The following is a 20,523-nucleotide window of genomic DNA, read 5'->3' on the forward strand; positions in this document are numbered from 1 at the left end:
TCCAGTTGTCTTCTTTCCTCTGCCCCTGGTTTACATTAATATACTGACAGTGGTGGCATCCTGAAGGGACTTTCTGTCCCTCGTCCTGGCAAAGCCCTTCATACCCCTCCGTGTTCAGAGCAGCTGGTCCCAGTAAACACATTCTTCCCTTTTACCCCTCAGAAATTCAAGACATGCCACAACTTGTCTCTGTCCTTTACTTAACTGAAACTATTTAAGGTTAATATATTTCAGCATAATAGGGCTGTAACAGTCTTTATAATAATGTCTTTAAATGGAAAAGAATTCGTTCCAGGCCTCTATAGAAAGTATATAAAAATGTTCAAGTGAGCAGAGTATTGTTCTATTCCTGGAAACCGAACTCAAACTTTCTTGTTCCAGAGTCACAATTTCCCATCACATTCCAATTTAACAGACAAATTTCATTACCAGCCAGTGGAACACAAGGAAAAAAAAAAAAAACCTATATTAAAAGCAATGGGAAAAGTGTCAAAGAGGAAGCGGTGGCTTTTCCTGCCTTGATGCTGGCCTTGAAAACTCAAAACACTGCCTTGATCTTCCACACAGACACTTGGTAGAACAAAATCCATTTCTACAGGCGCGGTTAAAATAATTCACTAAATCCAGGGACTAAAAGCTAGAAGACAGAATGAAAAGTGGGGGGGAAAAGGGAGGCAAATAGTCCTTAAAAACAAAAAAATACAAGTGAAACAGTACTCAACCTCCCCAGGGCATTTTGGTACCCCTGGCCAGGGAAACAGTGAGAAGGTACCATCATCTACCTCCTCATACAGCTGCAGCTATAAAATCAAAAGGTTTTACTGTCTCTGCCCATAACATTCAGCGGGAGAAAAAAAAGTCAGTAAAAATCAGTTATGACACTGCTTCCTTCCAAAAAGTGGGGTCTGTGTATGCTTCCCCGAACTGACAGACAAAACCGCCCGGCCGCGTGCCTCAGAGGTGCTGGCCACTCGATATCCACGTCTATTTACTGGATATCCAAACTATTTACACTGCAAAAGGCAAATTCCTCCCACTTCTCCGCCAGGAAACAACAAGTCTTTCAATCCTGATCTTTCCAGATCCCTTCCAAGCAGGGCTGTTTAATGACTCCGTGGTAATATACAAACCACAAACTTCTTCCAAAATTAAGAGCCTCATGAGTCCACACATTTGCAGTTTCCTATGACCTCTTCAGTGTCAGATCACAGCCAGTGATGGATCACGTCCTAATCACATCACTTCAGCCCAACAGCAGCAATGAAGTACTTCAAATGAACCATTTATTTGGAATACACCAAGCACAGGCCCAGAGGTGTAGAAACACGCATAATCAGAGGTGTCGCTGGAGTTTCTTGCAGCTAGAAAAGTCCATGTTTCTCCCCCTCGTGAGGAGGGCAAGTCTCTACAAGCAAATCCTCGAGTACACAAAGTTAATAACTTTGTCACCCAATCCATGTAGTGCTATTGGTTTCAAGATATTTAAGAAATGCAAGTGGAAAATAAAACCAGAAATACAGTATTGATGCAACGTATTTTTTTAATATGAGTGGAAGGTAGATATACATTTAAAGGCATACAGAACTGAAAGACACATTCCCAAAGACACATTACACCCTGCCTATAGCATTCAGAGTTAACGCTTTGTACGTCATTGCAACAAACACAAAAGCCAGTGTACAAAGAACTGCAGTATCAAGGAGAAGCAAGCTTTTAATCAAGAGGAGAGTTTGGGTAGCAAGAGAGCAAGAAGACACAGAGCAGAATAAAGATAAATCATCGCAAGCACTCCAACAGTAACGCAGAGCATTCAAAGCCTCCGTGGAGGGTGGCTGCTGTCACCAGGGCTCTGCACATCAGGAATCACTGCTGCCAGGGCTTGCCGTCAATCCACACTTGCCAGGCCTGGGTTGGTCTTCATTTCAGGGATGTTCCCACCGGATTTAACAGGGATAGCAGCTCCCGTAGCTGAACCTTTGGCCATATCGTGAACCATAGGGGTAGCCATAGCGGTTGGAGTAAAGGCCGGGGTAGCCATAGCAGTCCCCATAGCCATAGAGGCCCCTATAGCCGCCATACAGACCCCCATAGCCGTAGCAGTCCCCAGAGCCATAAAGGCCCCGGTAACCGTACAGACCACTATAGCCGTAGCGGTCCCCATAGAGGCCGAGGCCCCGGTAGCCGCAGAGGCCCCCATAGCCATAGAGGCCCCCGTAGCCCCGGTAACCACAGGGGCTACCGCAGTCGTAGCCCCGGTAGCTGTAGAGGCTCCCATAATTGCAGGGAGAATAGCAGTCATCCTCGCACTGGCCTTGGAAGTAAGTCATCTTTCTGCGATGGAGGCAAACCTGAAATGCAGCAGCAGGGAGGAAAGCAAAAGTAATAAATATTTCCAGTAATAGTAACAGTCTCAGAGCCCAAAGACACTGGCCTCATGAGACCAAGGACAGAAGCAAAATTATGCCCAAATTCCTCAGCTCCTTATTACATCTCAATTCTATCATTTTCTCATTTACCCACTCTTTTTAAACCTTTTTATTTCTTTTCTTGCTTACTGGCATTGGTGAAATCACTGCCTATGGAATATACTTAGAGATCAAAACGCCCTTGCTGCTGTTTCAGGATTTTTCTAAGAGAATATTGGTAGGACTTAATAAACCTAAATTTCTTTTAGGATACCAGTTTTTCATAGAGCTCTTCATCCCTAAATCCTTCAAGAAAGTCTCCAGGACGTGGCTGATGTTTGCTGTGACAACACAGTTCAGCTTTTCGGTCCATTGCTCCATTTCAGTAATTTGCACCAATTTTGGTTGGCACTGGAAATGCTGACAGCACACTCAAGAAACTACAGAGCATTAGCACACATGAGAACACGTGCTGTCCTGCCAACCAGACCTGAAGACCTCCCTTAAAATAAAATAGATTTATGGAGAGACCCGCCGAGGGCCACGGTGGGGAAACCCTTCCCTAGCTCTGCTGGCGGCAGCTCTGTAGCCCTACTAAGCAGTGATCCTTATCGGGGAGCCAGACACCCCAGGTACCAACAGGACCAGGAAAGTTTCAGCCCCAGCTTCAAAGCTTAAACCTGCCAGTTCCTGCAATGCATTAAGCACAGGTACAAGGTACAGAGAAATCTTACATTTCAGAGAGCCACGATCCTAGCGTAAACTATTACACTGAAATCTCGAGTCCTTATGAAGAGATTAAATGGAGAAAAGGCTTACCGAGTTCACCGGGAGGAGGAAGGCAAGAGAGCTGATGAGGAGCCTAGAGCTCTGAGCTCTTTTTATACTCTTTCATTGCCTGCCTGGCTTATCTAAGACACCCCGTGCATTCAAAAGGTTTGTAGCCTTATTGGTTGGAAAACAAAATTGCCCGTACACATCATATCTTCAATTAATATAATTTTCTTCATTGTTTGGGATTATTAGTTTGTTCCAGCCTCCCATATGTCACATGAATTACAGGTTTCTTTCATCTTAAAACTTTCTGGGCCAACCGCATTCCTGATACCATTTTATTGTCTTCACTGTCAAAACTGAAGTTTATTTCCATATAATATAAAAGAATTTACAAGTCCCCAAAGTGACTGTAGGGAGAGAAATTTTCAGCAAAAAAGAAAAACCTTCCCACATATTTGAAAATATCTGTTGTTCACCAGAAACTCTGATGCACCATGGCACAGCCTTCCTTTTTAAAGGAGGTGTAAACATCTATTTAGGTCTTTTATATTAAACTACACGGGAACTTCAGGAAACAGGACCAGCACGAGCTGCAAATAGATCTTATTTGCATTCCTCCAAAGTGTTGATGATGAATAAAAGTCATGCTGCTGCATGAACAGAAATAATGTTTTCAACAGAAATACGGCGACGGCGTGGTTTGCAGTTTAGTTCACTAGAGGGCTTGACTGTGAGTCAGGAGGGCAAAGTGGAGAATACAAGCATGAACTTGGTCCGGAAAAAAAATAAATGATAAGGATTTTGTGAGATGTGCTAACACTATTTTGCAAGGAACCATGTTAACATTTTCTGTGCAAAGAATCAACCACATATATCAAATATGGTACAATAGTGAGGAATGCTGGAGTTAACTGCAGAACTCCTTGTATGACCTTCACCTAATTTCTGGCATTAATTTGAATATAAAATAAGGGTAATAATGAGCAAGCAGGATGTTGAGGCTTCCTCAGAATTTTGAATACCAAAGCACTTCATAAACAGTCATTAATGTTTTCAATTTGCAAAGTGTTGCAGTATTTAAATATTAATAGTTTGTCACCGAAAGACACCCCCAGATTTAATAATACGGTCACTTACAAGACACATCAAGGTCTAGTGTTTCTAAGTCCTAATAAGGTCATGCATTACAGGTTTTATAAAAGTCAAAAACTATAAAAAAACCTCTTCTAAAATAGGAAGAAATATTTGGGGATGTTCATAAGGCAGCTGAAAAATTTCTCCAAAGTCAGTGTTGTAGAACCTGAGACAAAAAAAAGTGAAACAAAAGTGCAAGAGGTCCCCACCAGCATCACCGGGCAGTATGTACAGGTCATGATGATGCTGAATAGAAGCGCTGCTGGGTTTCGGCACGCCAAAGGCAAGCTACTCCTTTTCTCCCCTATGTGTTGCACCGTAGACGCAAAAGCCAAGCGAATTGTGTACCTACAAGCAGATTGCGCAACCGGTAATGGTCTAAACATCTCCCAAAATTATGCCTATCCATCCAACTACAAAGAATTCCATACAATTTTACTAGAAATGTGCTGAGCCCATTTCTTCTTGTTTTAAGATGAAAGAAATTCTAAAGGTATTACATGTGTGTCATTACACTGGACTTTGAAAATATGAAAAGCACTGACTCAAATTACATCAATTGAAGGAATAATGCATTCAACAAGATATGTTGTATAACACCTAAGTTTAAGAAGGTATATATATGGACCTGCAACTCCGAAATTCTATTCACTTCTCTCGAGCTACTCCCCTCGGTGAACCAGGTAAGTCAATACTGTCTCTATTTCTGATATAGGTATGTTTTCATGTATGAATGTCTATATTTGTCCATATAAATATTGGTGTGTGAGCGTGCGTGGACATATATATAAAAAAGGCACTGGTGTGTACATATACATATGACATATGTAACGTGTGTCTGTGTAGACATACAGACACTCTGTAAGCAATTTTTTTGTCATTTTGGAGCTAATCGCAACCATAAACTTCTCTGTAACATCAAGTAATTCCTTCACTGAAACTTTTTTGCTCTTCTTGTGCTTATTTAATACTAGGCCTTAAAGCACTGAAAATTTAAAATTTGCTGCCACAATTTTGAAGTCATAAGTAATTTCCAGTTCCAGAGTATTTCATTAGGTGTTGGGAATTCAAATCCATAGATAAAAACTTTATGAAACATTTACTACTTTACATAGACATCCTGGAAGGAAATTCCTCTGTTTCATTGCATTCTTTGAGTTTATCCCACATTAAGCAGCATGCAGCACCATGGGAGATAAGGGGATGCATGTGACAGGCTGTTGGTCTCATCTGAATAAGCATCAGTCTCGAACCGACATATTTTTCTTTAATTTATTCAAATTTCTCTAACTTCTGGAGTGGGAAGTTCAGTTCGCAGTTAGTAAAAACTATATTTTCTATGTATAGTCAGCCATTTTCAAAAGCTGAGGGGAAAAAAAGATAGAAAAGTTGTTTGGGATTCAGGAGACTAGAAAAATAAATGGGATGATTAAGAGGATGAAAAAGACCTGCAGGAGGGAGCGAGTCGCATTTCCTCAGCACTGTCTGAGCTTTGAGCCTTTCCTCCTGCTGTCAGCAGCCCATGAACTCACCTCGCTTCTGGATGTGTGTTTCAGGTTTACCTGCATCAACGAACGATGACTTTCTACAGGGGCCTCTATAGCACCGGGTACTACTCACCATACGGCTATGGAGACTTCTATGGCTTTGGGGGCCTGAATGGCTACCGATATGGGAGCCCGTACGGCTACAGAAGCTTTGGGAGCCTGTATGGGAACACAGGCTTGATTGGTTATGGGGGCTATTATGGCTATGGGGACTTGTACGGACTTGGGTACGGCTACCCCTTCTTTTCGTGTTTCAGCAATAGATACAGCTGTTGAAACTGCTATCCATGCTGAACCAGCAGAATCAGCAACCAAGGAATGAAATGCAGGACACAGATTCATGGCTAAGGTTATGGTGCTGAGAAACGCCGAGCACCCATGCCTCTGGCTGAGTCCAGCAGGACATGTGGGTGCCAGGCTAAGACTATCCCATAGGTAACCCTCTCTAATATCTCCTGTTTCTTCAAATATTACTCTAAAGGGCAACCTGAATTACAGCAAGTACTGAGGCATCTTTACAGCATGTTGATGGAGTAAAGCAAGACTTTCAGGTGTGAGTAAAGTGCCTTTTAAGTTAATTCACAGCCACTTTGTGTTGCCATAGTAATAGGAGTTTCTGCAACCACCATGAACAAGTCCACTTTGCTTAGCTATAAATGTCACCAAAGATGACATCTAGTAGAGAAGCTCCTGTTATATATCCATGCTGTGCCTCACCTGGCAGTGAACATGATTTACAAGCAACCCTGTGAGCAAGAAACATGCCTGGACTGTCAAACTCCACCATTTCCACAAAGAGAGAGCATCATCAAGCATCGGACCGACTCTGCTTGCTGAAGACCCTTTTTTAAAACTGTAAACTTATTCTTTCTGTTATTCACTGTTTTTCATCTTCATTATAATTACTCTGCTTGATAGTATCAGATGTCCAGGCTCCTTTTGTCTGTGCTCATATGCCACTGTTAAGGGACCGGCAGCATTGCCACTCTTACCAACCATACAATAAGAGGGAAGTCTAGACTCCAGATGTTGGAGAGTATCACCACGCCTCCATCTGAAATGCTCCAGCCCTGACTTGTTTCCCAGTGTAGGAGGAAGTTCTACCTTATTTTAACTAACCTGTGACCCTGGGTTTACACAAATATTTCTCCAGAAAAGGGCATCACCTGACTGTGTTACCAAACACACACACCTTGAGCAAGCTGGGGTTTGTGCTTGAAAAATAACTTTCAAAAGCAAGAGGTTGAGTGCAAGCCTCGTGGTCTGTCAAGAAAAGAGCAATGACTCTCAAGGTTAAAGACACATAAGAGAAAAGGCCGAAGGCAACCAAACCATGACCATCTGCTGGAGGGAGCATCTCCTTTGCAAACTGAACAGCCAGGTTATTCAGGGAGTTCCTGTCAGCCTCTACCATTCATCTTAGCAGATTGAGTAGCCTTGATTTATATTTATAATATTAAAGATTATAATCTGGCACAGAACTAGGTGGTTCAACAGGCATAGCCTAGACAAAACTGCATGGGTCCCATGCAAGCCCAGTTATACATCAAAGATGTCACCAGGATCAAAAATCTAGTTGCAGAACTGCCTGTGAGGGGGCACCTCTGGGCTGATTTTCAAGAGACACCCTACACGGCTACCCCTCCTCATGGTGGCCACCAGCACGAGCATTTCTGCATTCCTGAGCTGACAGAGCAGAGTGGAGGTCAAGAAAATAACTAGCAGAGCAGTTTGGAGAAGCACTTTCATAGACAGAAAAACAGCCATAGTTAGAATAGTCCCCAAGCTGCAAACGCTATTCCTCCAGTCCAAAGTCCATTTCTTTACATCCATGTCATTGTTTTCACTCAAACCATTTGACCTTGAACTGATGAGCCCCACAGATCCGTTTCCTTGTTTGGGAAAGAGCAGCCACGGCCAAGATATGGACCTGGTCTGCCGCCTCGTTGCTCAGAGCTCACCTCTTTGTGTCCTAGTTTGAGCAAGACAAAGCTAGATCAGGACGCCCCAGGAAGAGGTAAAGGCATTAACCTCCACCCTAGCCTCCTAGCAGGGCACGTCGGCAGTAAATCAGTGCAACCCTTTGAAACTGGCAAAGCTATTAAGACATCCTTTGTAATCCTTCTGCTAGCTGCTGTCAGCAGCAAAGGGCTGGGTTCCCCAGGGAAAACATTAAGAAATGGTGGAGTCTCCCACTACAATAAATTCAGCTTATCTCCCTCAGATGCCCTCTGGCACACAAAGCTCTTCCCACCCGCACGGTCAGTGCAGAAGGGCTTACACACAGATGCAGGGGAAGAGAGACAGGATAAAGCATGGAAAGCCAAAGATTTGGGTGAAATTCTCAGCCTGCTCAGGGTCTTTTGGCCCCAACTTAACATCAGGTCCCTGTCCATGTTTTCCAACACATCAGGATTTATGATGTTTCTTCCCTTCACCTCATCCCAGTCAGTTCATTACCAGAGGCACTATCACTTCCAACAGCGGGTGCAGTCACCGCCCGATGCCTGGGGAACATGGCCCACAGGCTGCAATTGCCTGCCAACCCCAGCTTTCCCAGACCTGTCACCTGCCTCCACCACACTGCCTCAGAGACGCCTGGGCACCATCTCGCCTCCCTTTTTGCTTTGAAGAGGCCACTGCTCTAGTGGAGACTCCAGTTCCATGCGCAGCAGCAGGGGTGCCCTGATGCACCTTGCTGCTGCCTCCCAGCTCAGCCACCTCAGCCCTCCTTCGCTCTTCCTCCTCCGCCAGGATCCAGGGAACAGCCAGGGCCTCCTGCCCTGCCGCAGGTCAGCCTCATGCAAACTCTGCAGTCCAGCCACCACACAGGGAGGGAAACCAGTGTCTCCCCCCAGGTGCCCCTACCACTGGGCTCTCAACCTTTAGCCACCAAACACAGACTGGATCAATTGATTACCTGCTCATTCAAGAACATCAGCATGATCCAAGAAGTTCCAAATTCTTTGCAGATTTGGGTTTCAGACCATTCCCTGCCCCCCCCCCCCGCCCCCCAAGCACCAGTCGATAGCACTGATGCTCCTTTCCCATGGATCCACCCTAACAGCTCAGGAAGCTCTGTATTTCTCATGTACCTGTTCAGTGGTGCGTGAAGAGCATTTTCCCTGTTCCATAGGGTTTTATGTCCTAAGGGTTAAGAAAAGTTGGATGATTAGAGGAACTCTGCGCCTGTCTATGAGATATTATCATAGTAGATGACAGATAGCTAATTTAGCTAACAGAAAACCAACTCCTGTAATTTCATTTAAACTTCTGAATGCCAGTGCGAAGCAGGATATATTTACTGCAGGTATGTGGGAAATTACCTATTTAAATGCACCTTGTGTACAACCCACACACAAGGTGTGCTGCAGGATGTGCCTCCAGCACACAGATTCACTGCAAGAGCAAGAATCATTTTTAAAGAGTAAACTTAACCCAACTGAGATATTGGGCCCCTGACTATTGGACTAACTGGACTAGAATATTTTTCAAAACATTTCTCTAAAGAGTGCAATATTACGACAAAGCCTTTTAAGAGAAGGGAAGTGGACCTTGGTGTAGGGAAAATGGCCTAATAGAAGCAGTAAGAGAAACATGGAGCATCCCCAAATTCACCATATTTAGATGAATATTCTCATCCTGTAATGCAATAATGAACCTAAGAGACCTTAACAAATGCTTCTACTATCTTAAAAAGACCTTGGTAACTTCTTAGTGAGACACTTGATAGCTTTAGTCCTCAGAGCATATCAAAATGAATAAAAGGTGCATTTTAAATAGTTCCATAGAAATCCACTGGCAAAATTTCCTAATTTTACTGACACCTGGTGTTTTGTGGTAACTGCAAGTCTCAGCTTATTACTTGGAAAGTGCAACTTAAAATGCCTTAATAATAAACTTCAGTTCATTTCCAAATATACCATTAGCATAACAATAAAGATTCCTTCATCTGGCTTTTGAGGTTTGGGGGATTTCTCTTTTGTAGGGAAGGATTTATGTGGTTGGTGAATCTGGTTTAATCACCTCATCTAAGGCTCACGAACAGTCAATTACACACCATTACGGTGCCTGGCCAACTTTGTTTTCCTTACACATAAAGGATAATTCTCCAAAGAGTCACTAGTATGAAATAATCCAGCGTTCCCATGGCAGCCAGTGATACTGAATTATACTGTTTCTGTAACAAAGTATTAATGCACTACATAACATTTCAAACATGTACAGTGGCATGGAAAGCTTGTGAAAAGTTTATTATCATTATACTCCTGAAAAAATTCAAAATTCCATGAATGAATGTCACCAGCCATTTCCACACACATACATTACATGGTTGTAAAACACTGAGCAGTAAATCCAGAAATTTCATTTTCACACTCAAAAAATAGCTGCTCTTACGTAACTCTTGGCTTCTTAGTAATAGCGATTCTCCTCTGCTCCGCTGCATCGCATCCCTGCCTAGATGGGGCGGTTGAGCCTGAGGACACCAGGTTACAGGTAACACACACTGTGCCAGAACAGCCGATATCGAGGAAGGAGCTCCACAGAGCTGAGCAAGACCAGGAGCAACGAAAGCCGAGACGTGAGCAGCAGTTTCACGAAGGGACAGCGACGGCATAGAGGCTGCCGTGGAAAGGAGACGCGCAAGCAACCCATTGCCAAATCTCTCACGGATCATTACCCTGAAGCAGACTGATAAGGATCATTTTGGCGCAGCAGGACAAAGGCCTGAATTAGGAGGAGCAGAGGGGAACACGCACACAGATAGAGGCCAATAACATGTTGCAAGGTCATGTTTAATGAGAAAGAAGTAGATCATACAGAGGCAGGATTATATAGCACAGATTACAAATTGCCCACAACCTGTGGTTTGATGCAAGGTGATTCACATAATAACTGATGTTCCTTCCCTATTGCAGCTCTGTGCTGACACTCAGCCCTGATAATAGCAAGACGCATACAGCACGGAAAGAGCATAGGCTGGTTGACTCCACGATCCTTTTTTATACATCATTAGCCGCAGAAAAAGCCTACAAAAGCATCTAAAATGGATGTCATACCAGATCCCTTTACATTGCCACAACAATACCTACAAGCCCCCAAGGAATTAGCAATATAGTCCGTAGCACTGAGATCGGAGCACTTCAAAAGACAGGAAGGCATTAGAAAAAGAAAATCAGGAAGGATAAGCTGAGAAGGACGTAGATGGATTTTGCAGAAGATCTAAGGACCTACAGATGCATGTAACGGCAGCCCCAAATGCTCAGTCCTTCCAAAACGCTGTGCCCAGGAGCTCAGCTACATATCTACATCTTGTTTGTCATCTCCTGGACATTATTCTTTCAGCAGCAACTCTCACTAGGTTTAGCAAGGTCTACAGCTTCCAGTCGGGTATCCCCGTCCCCACTTGGCACCACCATAAACATGTGAGGCCCCAGGAACACGGGCAGCACTAAAGCCCGTTCCAGCTTCAGGAGCTCCTGTGGATCCCACGACGCTCTGCTGCGGGAAGGTGCTGAGGATGGGTCCAGGGAAGGTCACAACCACCGGCGGAGGGTAGATCACCACCCTGGAGTCAGGACACTGCCGAACACAGGGCTCGTTGCAGCTGTCGGCAATGGGCTGGGGCACAGCCACCCCGCCCAGGGAGGCACTGCCATCAGCGCACGGGTTTAAAGAGTGCACCATTTTTCAGGGATGGTTAATCTGAAGTGCAAGAAAACAGCATAAAAATAAGGCACAAATTCTTATAAGTTTCACGATCAAACCTTATAATAAAGACTAGCAACGGGCTAGAGGGAAAGGCAGACTTTTCATAGCTAATTTTCTAGAAGGCACCTATAAATCTTGAACACAATGACATCTGGAAACAAGTTTTCTTTAAAAAATTAATTGGAGCTCATCATCCAGATCTGTGTTTACCAAAGCCAATAGCTGAAGAGTCACAAATTTATTCATTTACATCAAGAAAAATTCAGACTGATATCAGAATATTTGCACATGATTCACCCTGACTTAAAACTACACACAAAGGCTTTGTTAGAAAGAGGAATTCAGATTAAACTTACCTGCTTCACAAGAGAAATAAGACAAGAGAAATGGTAGTACCAAACCTGATGTTCAGGACTTTTATACTCACCCTTAGACTGCCCAAAGCATGAATCACCTACGCGCATAACATCCTAATCAATTACTAAACACATCTCTTTCAAGAATTGACTTTGTTAATGAATGACGATTGTTTTAAATAAATCACTCTTTGTAATTATAAGTTTGCCCTTCTACCCTGTGTGACCCGTACTTTACTGCCTTCCAGTCTCTGCTATTTCAAAACTTTATGTAGAGGGGATACTCTGCCTCTGCATGTTGGAGAAAGACAAAACGTTTATATGGTTCATGGCTGATGTTCTCCATGAGTGGACTTGTTCTGGGCAGGTGGTAACAGCCATTTGCTTGGAAGAAAATATACTCGACTCAGCCCAGGAAGAGTTGCAAAGGCAAAGGATAACCTGCGTTCTTGGCCTAGGGGTAGCCAGGTTCATGGTTCTGTGATGAAATTAGGCTAATGCAAAGTTTGGTCCAAGGTCCGGCACACTGCAGAAACCCTGGATTTTAGAGAGTTATATATCCAAATAAGCCAGTGCAGCTCTTCCAATTAGATACCAAGCGTGCGTTCTTTAAATGTGAGCTTTAACAATAAAAAAGGAAAAAAGGGTAAGGCCATCTTTTATACAAAATTATATGTCCCATACTGTGAAGCTATAAATAATGACCTGATTAGGGGAATGACAAGAAGACAATAAATAGTGTGTGGCTTAGGCAAGACCTTGTCAGGCATTTTTAACAGCGAGTCCCCTCATAAAAGGGCACCTAAAGCCATCATAATAACAACGCATGATGCACATATAGAACAATGAGTGGAAGATGCCTTTTGGAATCCCAGCTGCTGATGAACTGCAGCTGCCAGCGTGGGGTTATCATCCACGTTAAACAGCAGCACGAGGAGGAGTCTTTCTGACACTCAGCAGTAGCCAGCCACAGATGCTGAGGATGGCAACAGCCTGTGCCATACAGACACTCCCACCAGGCCAGAGCAGGCAGCAACTTGTCCTTTCTGATTTGGACTTCATTTTACTTAAAAACAGAGGTATTTTGCTACTTCCGTAGTAATAGAGAGGACTTGTTTGTGCTGTTCTATTGGAGCAAACCTTACCTCAAAGCCTTCTCCCTTTCTCCCAGCAGCAGCATTTTCTTGCAGGGAAAAGCCTTCCTTTGGCGGAGTTAGAGATGGATGTGGAAACCCTGCAGAACAAAGTCACCCCCCTTTCAAGGAATCTCAGAAAAACATCTCACATATCAGATGGGCAGCAAAATGACTTTGAAGGGCAGGATAGACCTCATTGCATTACATGCTGCTGTGGAGTAGAAGCCTCCATCAAGATTTCAGCAACAATGGGAAATGCTGGGATGCTTTACTACTACAATTGCATAGTGAGTTTTATCTTCATAGTGTCATAATGTTTGAGGATGACACAAGATACTTGTAATTCCTTTGGAAAATTGGCTCTGCCTTTTCTATAATTGAAGATAACCATGTGAATTGCAACATATGTCTTTATCTCAGCTTAGATTGGGTAACAATTTATCCCTAAAGTAATTGCTCGAAAACATTGGAATTAATATCTAATTACTATTTTCAAGGCAGCCAACTGAAGATAAAACTAAATGTTAAGTCTGATTTAAAAAATGTATTAATGATTCTGTCTTGAATATCCAAGACCTTCAATCCAGTGCGAGAGGAATCCACACTGCTGGGACTTGTTTCCTTCTCTGCTGCAGACTGCTCAGGGTTAATGTCATGCAGGGTCCACTTATCTGAAGATAAAGGTTAACAACACTGACAGTAGGCATGCCAACGCTTTCTGAAAGCATTTTCAAAGGACATCATAAAAGCTCATTAGGGTTCTACGCACTGATGTTGTCACGTGTTTTTTTTTTTAACAAGAGTATTACAACTGCCAGCTCAAACGCTACCAGACAAGACAAGGAAATAAAAGTGATGAGTCAACTGGTGAACCGCATCCAAAACTCAGGACCTAAAGTGTGTGCCCATAAGGAAGTAATGCAGAAAAACAGGGCACGTGTCAGCTTAGTTTAAAAGTTAAAACAAGCTTAAGAATCGAGCTCCTGCACCTTAAAGACTAACGATACTAAACACAAATGTCATCACGTTTGTATCCATCAGGAGACAAAATACCTGAGCTGCAGAGAAGCCATCAACCCCTTCAAGCACTCAGAAACTGGTGACAGATCACCTTTATTCTGTATTTAACTGAAATGTCAAGATTCTTCAAAAGCCTTTAATAGTCCTCCATCTCTAAGGATCTGCAGGAAAGATGTATAAAACCTTACAGGACCAAGCTAGGGCTCACCACAAGGGCAGGGAGCTCTCTGAAGACCTCTATTTGATTGTACTGTTCAAAAAAGCAGACAGATCTCAAGGATCAAATCCATCGCTTAGACCACTGAAACACCACAACAAATAGATCCGACTTACGAAGGTTAAAAACCCATAAGTGCATGTGGTTTGGTGTGCACACCACAGCAGGTGAGGCAGGAACCTTAGAAATAATTACATCAATTACATGTTGTCTTTGGCTAATAAGGACTTTGTGCCCAAAAAGGTGTCCTCTCCACCAGGCTGACTACGAAAGCACATGAAAGTAATTTGAGGCTCAGAGCTTCATCCATCTCTCTTGGTTTCTCCTCCTCAAACTAGGTATATGTGATCAGCTCAACTGCTTTATAACTACCATACTACAGCTAAATAGACCAACCTTGAGAGGCTTAGCACATTTCATAACAAAGAACACAGACATGAGAAGCCACTGAGGTTTTCCCCACTTTGTCTTAAAGTTAGCAATACCACAAAGGCTGTGAAGAAACAGCCATTGCAGGGGGAGCTGAACTTGTTTCTGACTATGAAAGTGTGCACAAATAGTGTGTAAGTTTTAGAAATAAAACCTACTGAAACCCTGGAATTAAGTTTATCTTAATTTGCTTTACTTCAGACTGCAGCTGTGCACCCCACTTTTCCTTCGCATTAAAATATTGCATTTTACTGTTGCATTTTGTGCTTTGTTTGTCTCAAAGGAAAAAAAAACTTGCTTCTGATCATGGCTTTTGATATCCCATGAGTAAAAGTCCAGAGCTATTCTACTTCTGAATGACCAGCCATGCAGCCTGATGCCCAGAGTATAAAAAAAAAAACCAGGACAGGCTTGGAGGTGTGCTGCAAACATCCTCAAGACAGCCTTGATGCCTGCTCTCTGCTACACAGACACCTCCAAACTGTTGCTGTACACACTTAACCGAACCTATCACTTACCACTGGCCCAGCCTCAAACCACCCAGCATCACTACATTATTCTGCAGGAATGACACACTTTCCCATAACCTAGCCTTCCATTAGGTGCTTTGAATTTTATAGATGTGAACAGCTACAGAGACAACATGCTTTGAAAAAAGCCAGCTCTGGGCTCAGCATCAAAAGCTTTGTAACTGCTTCCAGGTAATGGGAAATGGGGAATTTCCCACACAGATATATTCTCCACCACCCAGAGCACCACTGTCATAGAACAGTTAAGGTTGGAAAAGACCCTTAAGAGCGAGTCCAACCACTAACCTATCACTGCCAAGCCCACCACTAAACCATATCCTCAAGCACCACATCTACCCTTCTAAATACCTCCAGGGATGGAGACTCCACCTCCTCCCTGGGCAGCCTGTGCCAGTGCCTGACAACCCTTTCAGTGAAGAAGTTTTTCCCAATATCCAAACTAAACTTCACCTGGTGCAGCTTGAGGCCATTTCCTCTCGTCCTATCGCTTGTTACTAGGGAGAAGACACCAACCCCCACCCCGCTACAACCTCATTTCAGGTAGCTGTAAGGGGCACTCAGTCTTATCAGTTGGTCCTGATACTTGTCGTTGCTCCATATGGTCACTCATGCATTAACATTAAGCCATGAGCCATAAACTCACAAGGAAGGTTGAGAACCAGAGAAATACCTATTTTCCCTTTGCCAAGGGTTATTACCCAGCTCTTGAGGCTCTCTGTGCTATGTTACGAGCTATGCAACGGAAAGGTGAAGAGCGATGATCTGCTACACGCCGGTACTACAGCAAGGTAAGCACAGAGATGGAATTGCTAAACAAGGCTCCTGCCTCTGAGCATAACCCCTGAGTCAATGCAATGTCCAATTAGCTACGTTTATCTGCATGCCCAAGAGGAAAAATATTTTCCCTTGAAGCAGATGGCATTGGCCATTGCTTAACATGTGGTGCCAAGGTGAAGCACTGGCCTTACTGCCTGTATCCACCATTTTGTTCCAAAACAAGGGTTTGCAACAAGAGTCAATATTCAGGGTTATAACTATATTCTCCTTTACAATGCACAAAGTTGTATTATATTTACTAGTTAGGTAAAATCAGAGAGGTAAACCACTAAAATCAGCTGGCCTCTTTCTGAATTGATACTCTGAGCTGGAAAAAGGAAAAAAAAATTACAAGAACATCGAATTTTATTGTACCACAGTGATGATTTGCAGCATGACCCACCTCAGAGCCTATTCTTACCCCACACCTCAGCTTTGCCCTATTGATAAATTAAGATGGTCCTTCCAGGTACCATGTTTGTGCAGACCTATGTTTATCCATACACAAAACAAGAACAGCACTGACAGAGGTTATTAAGTGGCATCTTCATAACAGGACCTCTCCTTACAAATGCTCATTAATATTTTACATGAGGAAAGCTCTTCAAGCTGGACTCCATTATAATGAACACCAGCACATATCCAATTTAAAGGCTGCGTCTCAAGATGTCAAAGGCTACTAATTACACCACGTGTAGGGAGCAGTTTGCCTTCTGATGGTCAAGCACAAGGCACACGTACAGGCAGCATCCACACCGGCACAGCCGAGGTCCAGGTGCAAACAGACAGCTGGTGGGATGGTCAGAGTAAGATAATGGGGTCTTTAGAAAAGCTCTCCTCCCTTTTGCTACCAACAGGATGCCTTAATCTAGTCCAACCTGGCAATTCCTTGTTTGTCACCCAAGGAACCCAAGTGGATGTCACAAGCACAACTGCTAATCAAGTCTGGTCAAATCAAGGTGCCTGTAGGACCACAGCAGCCTGTATAAAGCACTGCCCTCATACAACTTCTCATACTGCTTCTAAATCCTTGGCAAGGTTTTCATTCCTTGAAAGTTTAGCTAGGCCAGTTTCCCAGCAGATTTCGATTTGCCAAGCTCTGGGCACAGCCCTGAGAGTTTTTACACCCCTCCAAAAAGCAGTATCAGCCTGCCTGCACAACTTCCACTGCCCCTGTTTCCAGCCTTAAAAATCAACCAAAGGTGAAGCCTAATAAAATCAGGGAACGACTCTCATTAAGCGTGGAGAGCACTAGAGCAGCCATACAACAAGTAGCTGAGTGCCAGGCTTTGGGCACATCCCTCCCAGCCTCACTTTGCAAAGCCAGACTCCTCAGTGCCCCCACTTGCCTACCTCCATTTAAACGAGCAAAAAGGTAAATGGAGCAAGGACGATCCTTGCCCGCTCCCCCGGGCTGCTTCCCGATTGCCAATCTGCTAAAAGAAGCTGTAAGAGGAGAGGGATAGATTTCTTTACGTAACTAATTAGGTCAATGGAATAAAAGGCGGCTTTTATTTCTCCCATAAAGATTTAAAACGGAAAGAACCCGCAGGGCATGAGGTGCTTTTCATGGTGTTTGAGGATAACAATACATTAATAGTCACAAGTGAGTAAAATAACTACAGCCAATGAAAAAGTTGCGTATGAACAAATTCTGTCCTGTATCTAATTAGGATTTGGTACACAGTGGCTCAGGTTTTCCATGCTGCCTGAAAGACTGTATAAAAACACACACTTCCAAGCTTTCAATCCAGTTCTTACTCTCCGCTGTGAGCTCGGTAAGTAATTTGCCGATTTCTATTTCTAACTAGCAAAATATACTTTTGTTGGTACTTTGAGCTTGAATCTAGAACCTGCAGAAATATTCTGACACTGCAAATTAAGGGGGGTTGCTTCTTTTAAAGGATCTTTCTTGGGTTTTGTTGTTTGGGGTCTTTTTTTTTTTTTGGGGGGGGGGGGGTGTTCTCTTTTTTTTTGTAACAAGCATAGATAAATACATGCTTATAAAGTTGAGCCTGAGATTTACAGAACCTCACCCAATTTGGGATGTGATGTTTCCACTTTGATCTAGCCATTTAGGTACCTGTATCTTTAGTTTGCTTTGACAAAACTGAATTCTAGATTTCCTCTGTATTAGAAGCCACTTATTTTAGTAGTTCCAGTAACTATTTCTGTTGGCATCTGACCTTTACCATCCTAATCAGAGACTGATGTTGATTACTTCATTATACCACAGAGGTTAATTTCTATCTGGAATAACTGATGGAGCATTTGGCTTCTGCATACTCGAGACCTCTTTTATAGACACTTTTTTGGAGATTCTTCTTTCCAGGAGCTAATATTACCTCCCCACTTTCAAAACATAACAGGAAAACCCTGATCTAACCCTGCCTGGCATTTCTCCTATGACTGCAGTTAGTTGTCAGCCGACATCTTTGTAAACAAATAGTGCTGATCTACAGTAGCTGGGACCTGACCCTTGAGAGCTTGTTCCTAGAGTAGTCCTGGATATCTGCAAACGCAGCTGCCACCAAATTGCAAAGTACAGATGCCCAAGTGCCCTCTGCTAACGCCGAGCAAAGCTGATTTGCAGTCAGATTTAAAATTTTAATTAGGAAATCCCAATGTCTCAGCAGTTCTCCGTGCTCAGTCACATCTTTGGAATGGACACCTCATGTCTTCCAAGTATGGGGGAGACAGCGCTGACTGACGTCCCACAGCCAGGCAATGCCTCCTCCCAGCTATCTCCATGCCAGCAGCAGTTCAGCCCTGGCAGCACAGAACACCCTTTAGGGTGCTCCAGAGGCTAATTCAGGCAATTGAGGTACAGATTAAGCTGCCGCCTCCTGTGTTCTTGCAGCCCTTTGGTCCCAGCTTCTACTGGAGAGAGACCAAGAGACAGCAGAGTACAGAGTAGCCAGTAAAGCAACTACACAGCTGCATCCTGCGATGCAGAGAGTTACATTTGACTTTTTCGACTCATATCGGACACTGGCAACTTGAGCCAGACTTTCAAAAGCTTTTAAAAATAGAGCTGTGCCACATCACCCTGCCAATTACAAAGATAAGGATCCTGCAGTCTGCAACTTAGATCAGTGTAAAGAAGGGAAATACCTTCTTTTGCTTTACCTAGTCCAAGCAGAAAGTAATTCCAGTTTCAACTGAAGCGTCTGGGAAGCAAATAAATGATAGCCCTTGCCACAAAAAAAATGAGGAGCTCAGCACGAATCCCAGATACGCCATTGCCTCACTACCTGAAGCATGCAGGTCACTTCGCAGCTATGCCTGAAACTCCCCTTCTTCTAGGGATAATAGCTACCTGCTTCAGATGACATCTGAAGGTATGAAAGAGGTCGTTAGTTAAATGCAATGCTGTGCAGTTTCTGCTATGTATGTAGAGGAGGGCTGAGAGTCCGAGCAGCAAGCTCAAGCAGCAGGAATGCAACTTGTCAGATACAAGCAGTGATCAGCAGGGAATTCATTTATTTTTCTTCCCTGCTTGGTTTTTTAGGTTCACCTCCATCCCAAAACAATGGCATGTTACGGGTACCAGTGCAAGCAGCAGTGCTGTGTTCCAGGCAGAGCGAAGCACACCACACCAATCTTCACGCACTGCCACAACCCTGGCGTGGTGAGGTGCGTGTCGTGCGCCCCGTGTGCGTCCAAAGGCGCCAGGGTGTGCGCTGTGAGGAAGACCATGCAGAGCAGCCCCAAGTGCTCCGCACCATGTTCATCACGGTGCGTTGAGACGCGCATCGTGGAAGGCCAGTCCTCCTCCTGTAGCCCCAGGTCTCCCGGTCCGTGTGCCATGGCGTTTCCTCACCTCCACGTACAGGGCAGCGAACATCTCTGCGTGCCACGCTGTGGACAGCCCGGCATCACGGGATGCCCTCAGATATGTGCTCCAGCTCCAACGTATCGACACAGCTCGTATCCTTATTCATACCAGTGGTGCAGTAGCTACCACTACAACTGTGGGCAGCAATGAGCTCCATGGAGGTGCCCACAGGACAACCAGGTGATGAAGAGCAAGGTGCACACCCACAGCTGAGTTCACTGGCACAGCTTTCAGAAGCACGGCTCTTCTCCTGCAATCACTGGGGCTTGTGGACAACCCAACACCTTTACAAACCAGCCCCTATTTAAGTCTCCATGTTATACCCTGCATTAGATTTAGAGGTCTCGGCTTCATACCTACAGTCTCCTATCATCTACAGCAGGCTCAGATTTCAACTGCATGAAGACAGTTTTTCCATGACTGCTAGTGTAAACCATATGTGAGTTTTACCATGGGCATAATCACTCAAATGGATGACGCTGCATTGTCAAAGTGGCCTCAGCTAGCCCAGTGCCAAGAAAAACTAGGCCCTTCCGTGCTAATACCACTAAGAACACACATTTCTTTCTGCTTTCAACCTTGTTCCAGAAAGGATTTTGTACAGAA

The 20,523-nt window shown here is 43.9% G+C and overlaps 2 protein-coding genes across 2 annotated transcripts; both read right to left on the minus strand.

Moving 5' to 3' along the window:
* Positions 1 to 1,943: 1,943 nt before the first annotated feature.
* LOC135317980 (keratin-associated protein 6-5-like) lies at positions 1,944 to 2,327 on the minus strand. Its single transcript, XM_064474719.1, has one exon. It carries the CDS (start codon positions 2,325 to 2,327, stop codon positions 1,944 to 1,946), a length of 384 nt encoding a protein of 127 aa, XP_064330789.1.
* An 8,900-nt stretch (positions 2,328 to 11,227) lies between these two features.
* LOC104041103 (feather keratin B-4) lies at positions 11,228 to 11,551 on the minus strand. Its single transcript, XM_009500322.2, has one exon. It carries the CDS (start codon positions 11,549 to 11,551, stop codon positions 11,228 to 11,230), a length of 324 nt encoding a protein of 107 aa, XP_009498617.2.
* Positions 11,552 to 20,523: the final 8,972 nt, after the last annotated feature.

Source organism: Phalacrocorax carbo, chromosome 28 (genome assembly GCF_963921805.1).
Source record: "Phalacrocorax carbo chromosome 28, bPhaCar2.1, whole genome shotgun sequence".
Taxonomy (NCBI): domain Eukaryota; kingdom Metazoa; phylum Chordata; class Aves; order Suliformes; family Phalacrocoracidae; genus Phalacrocorax; species Phalacrocorax carbo.

Coding starts and splice junctions, on each gene's coding strand:
- LOC104041103 (XM_009500322.2), bottom strand. CDS start 11,551: ATGGTGCACTCTTTAAACCCGTGCGCTGATGGCAGTGCCTCCCTGGGC.
- LOC135317980 (XM_064474719.1), bottom strand. CDS start 2,327: ATGACTTACTTCCAAGGCCAGTGCGAGGATGACTGCTATTCTCCCTGC.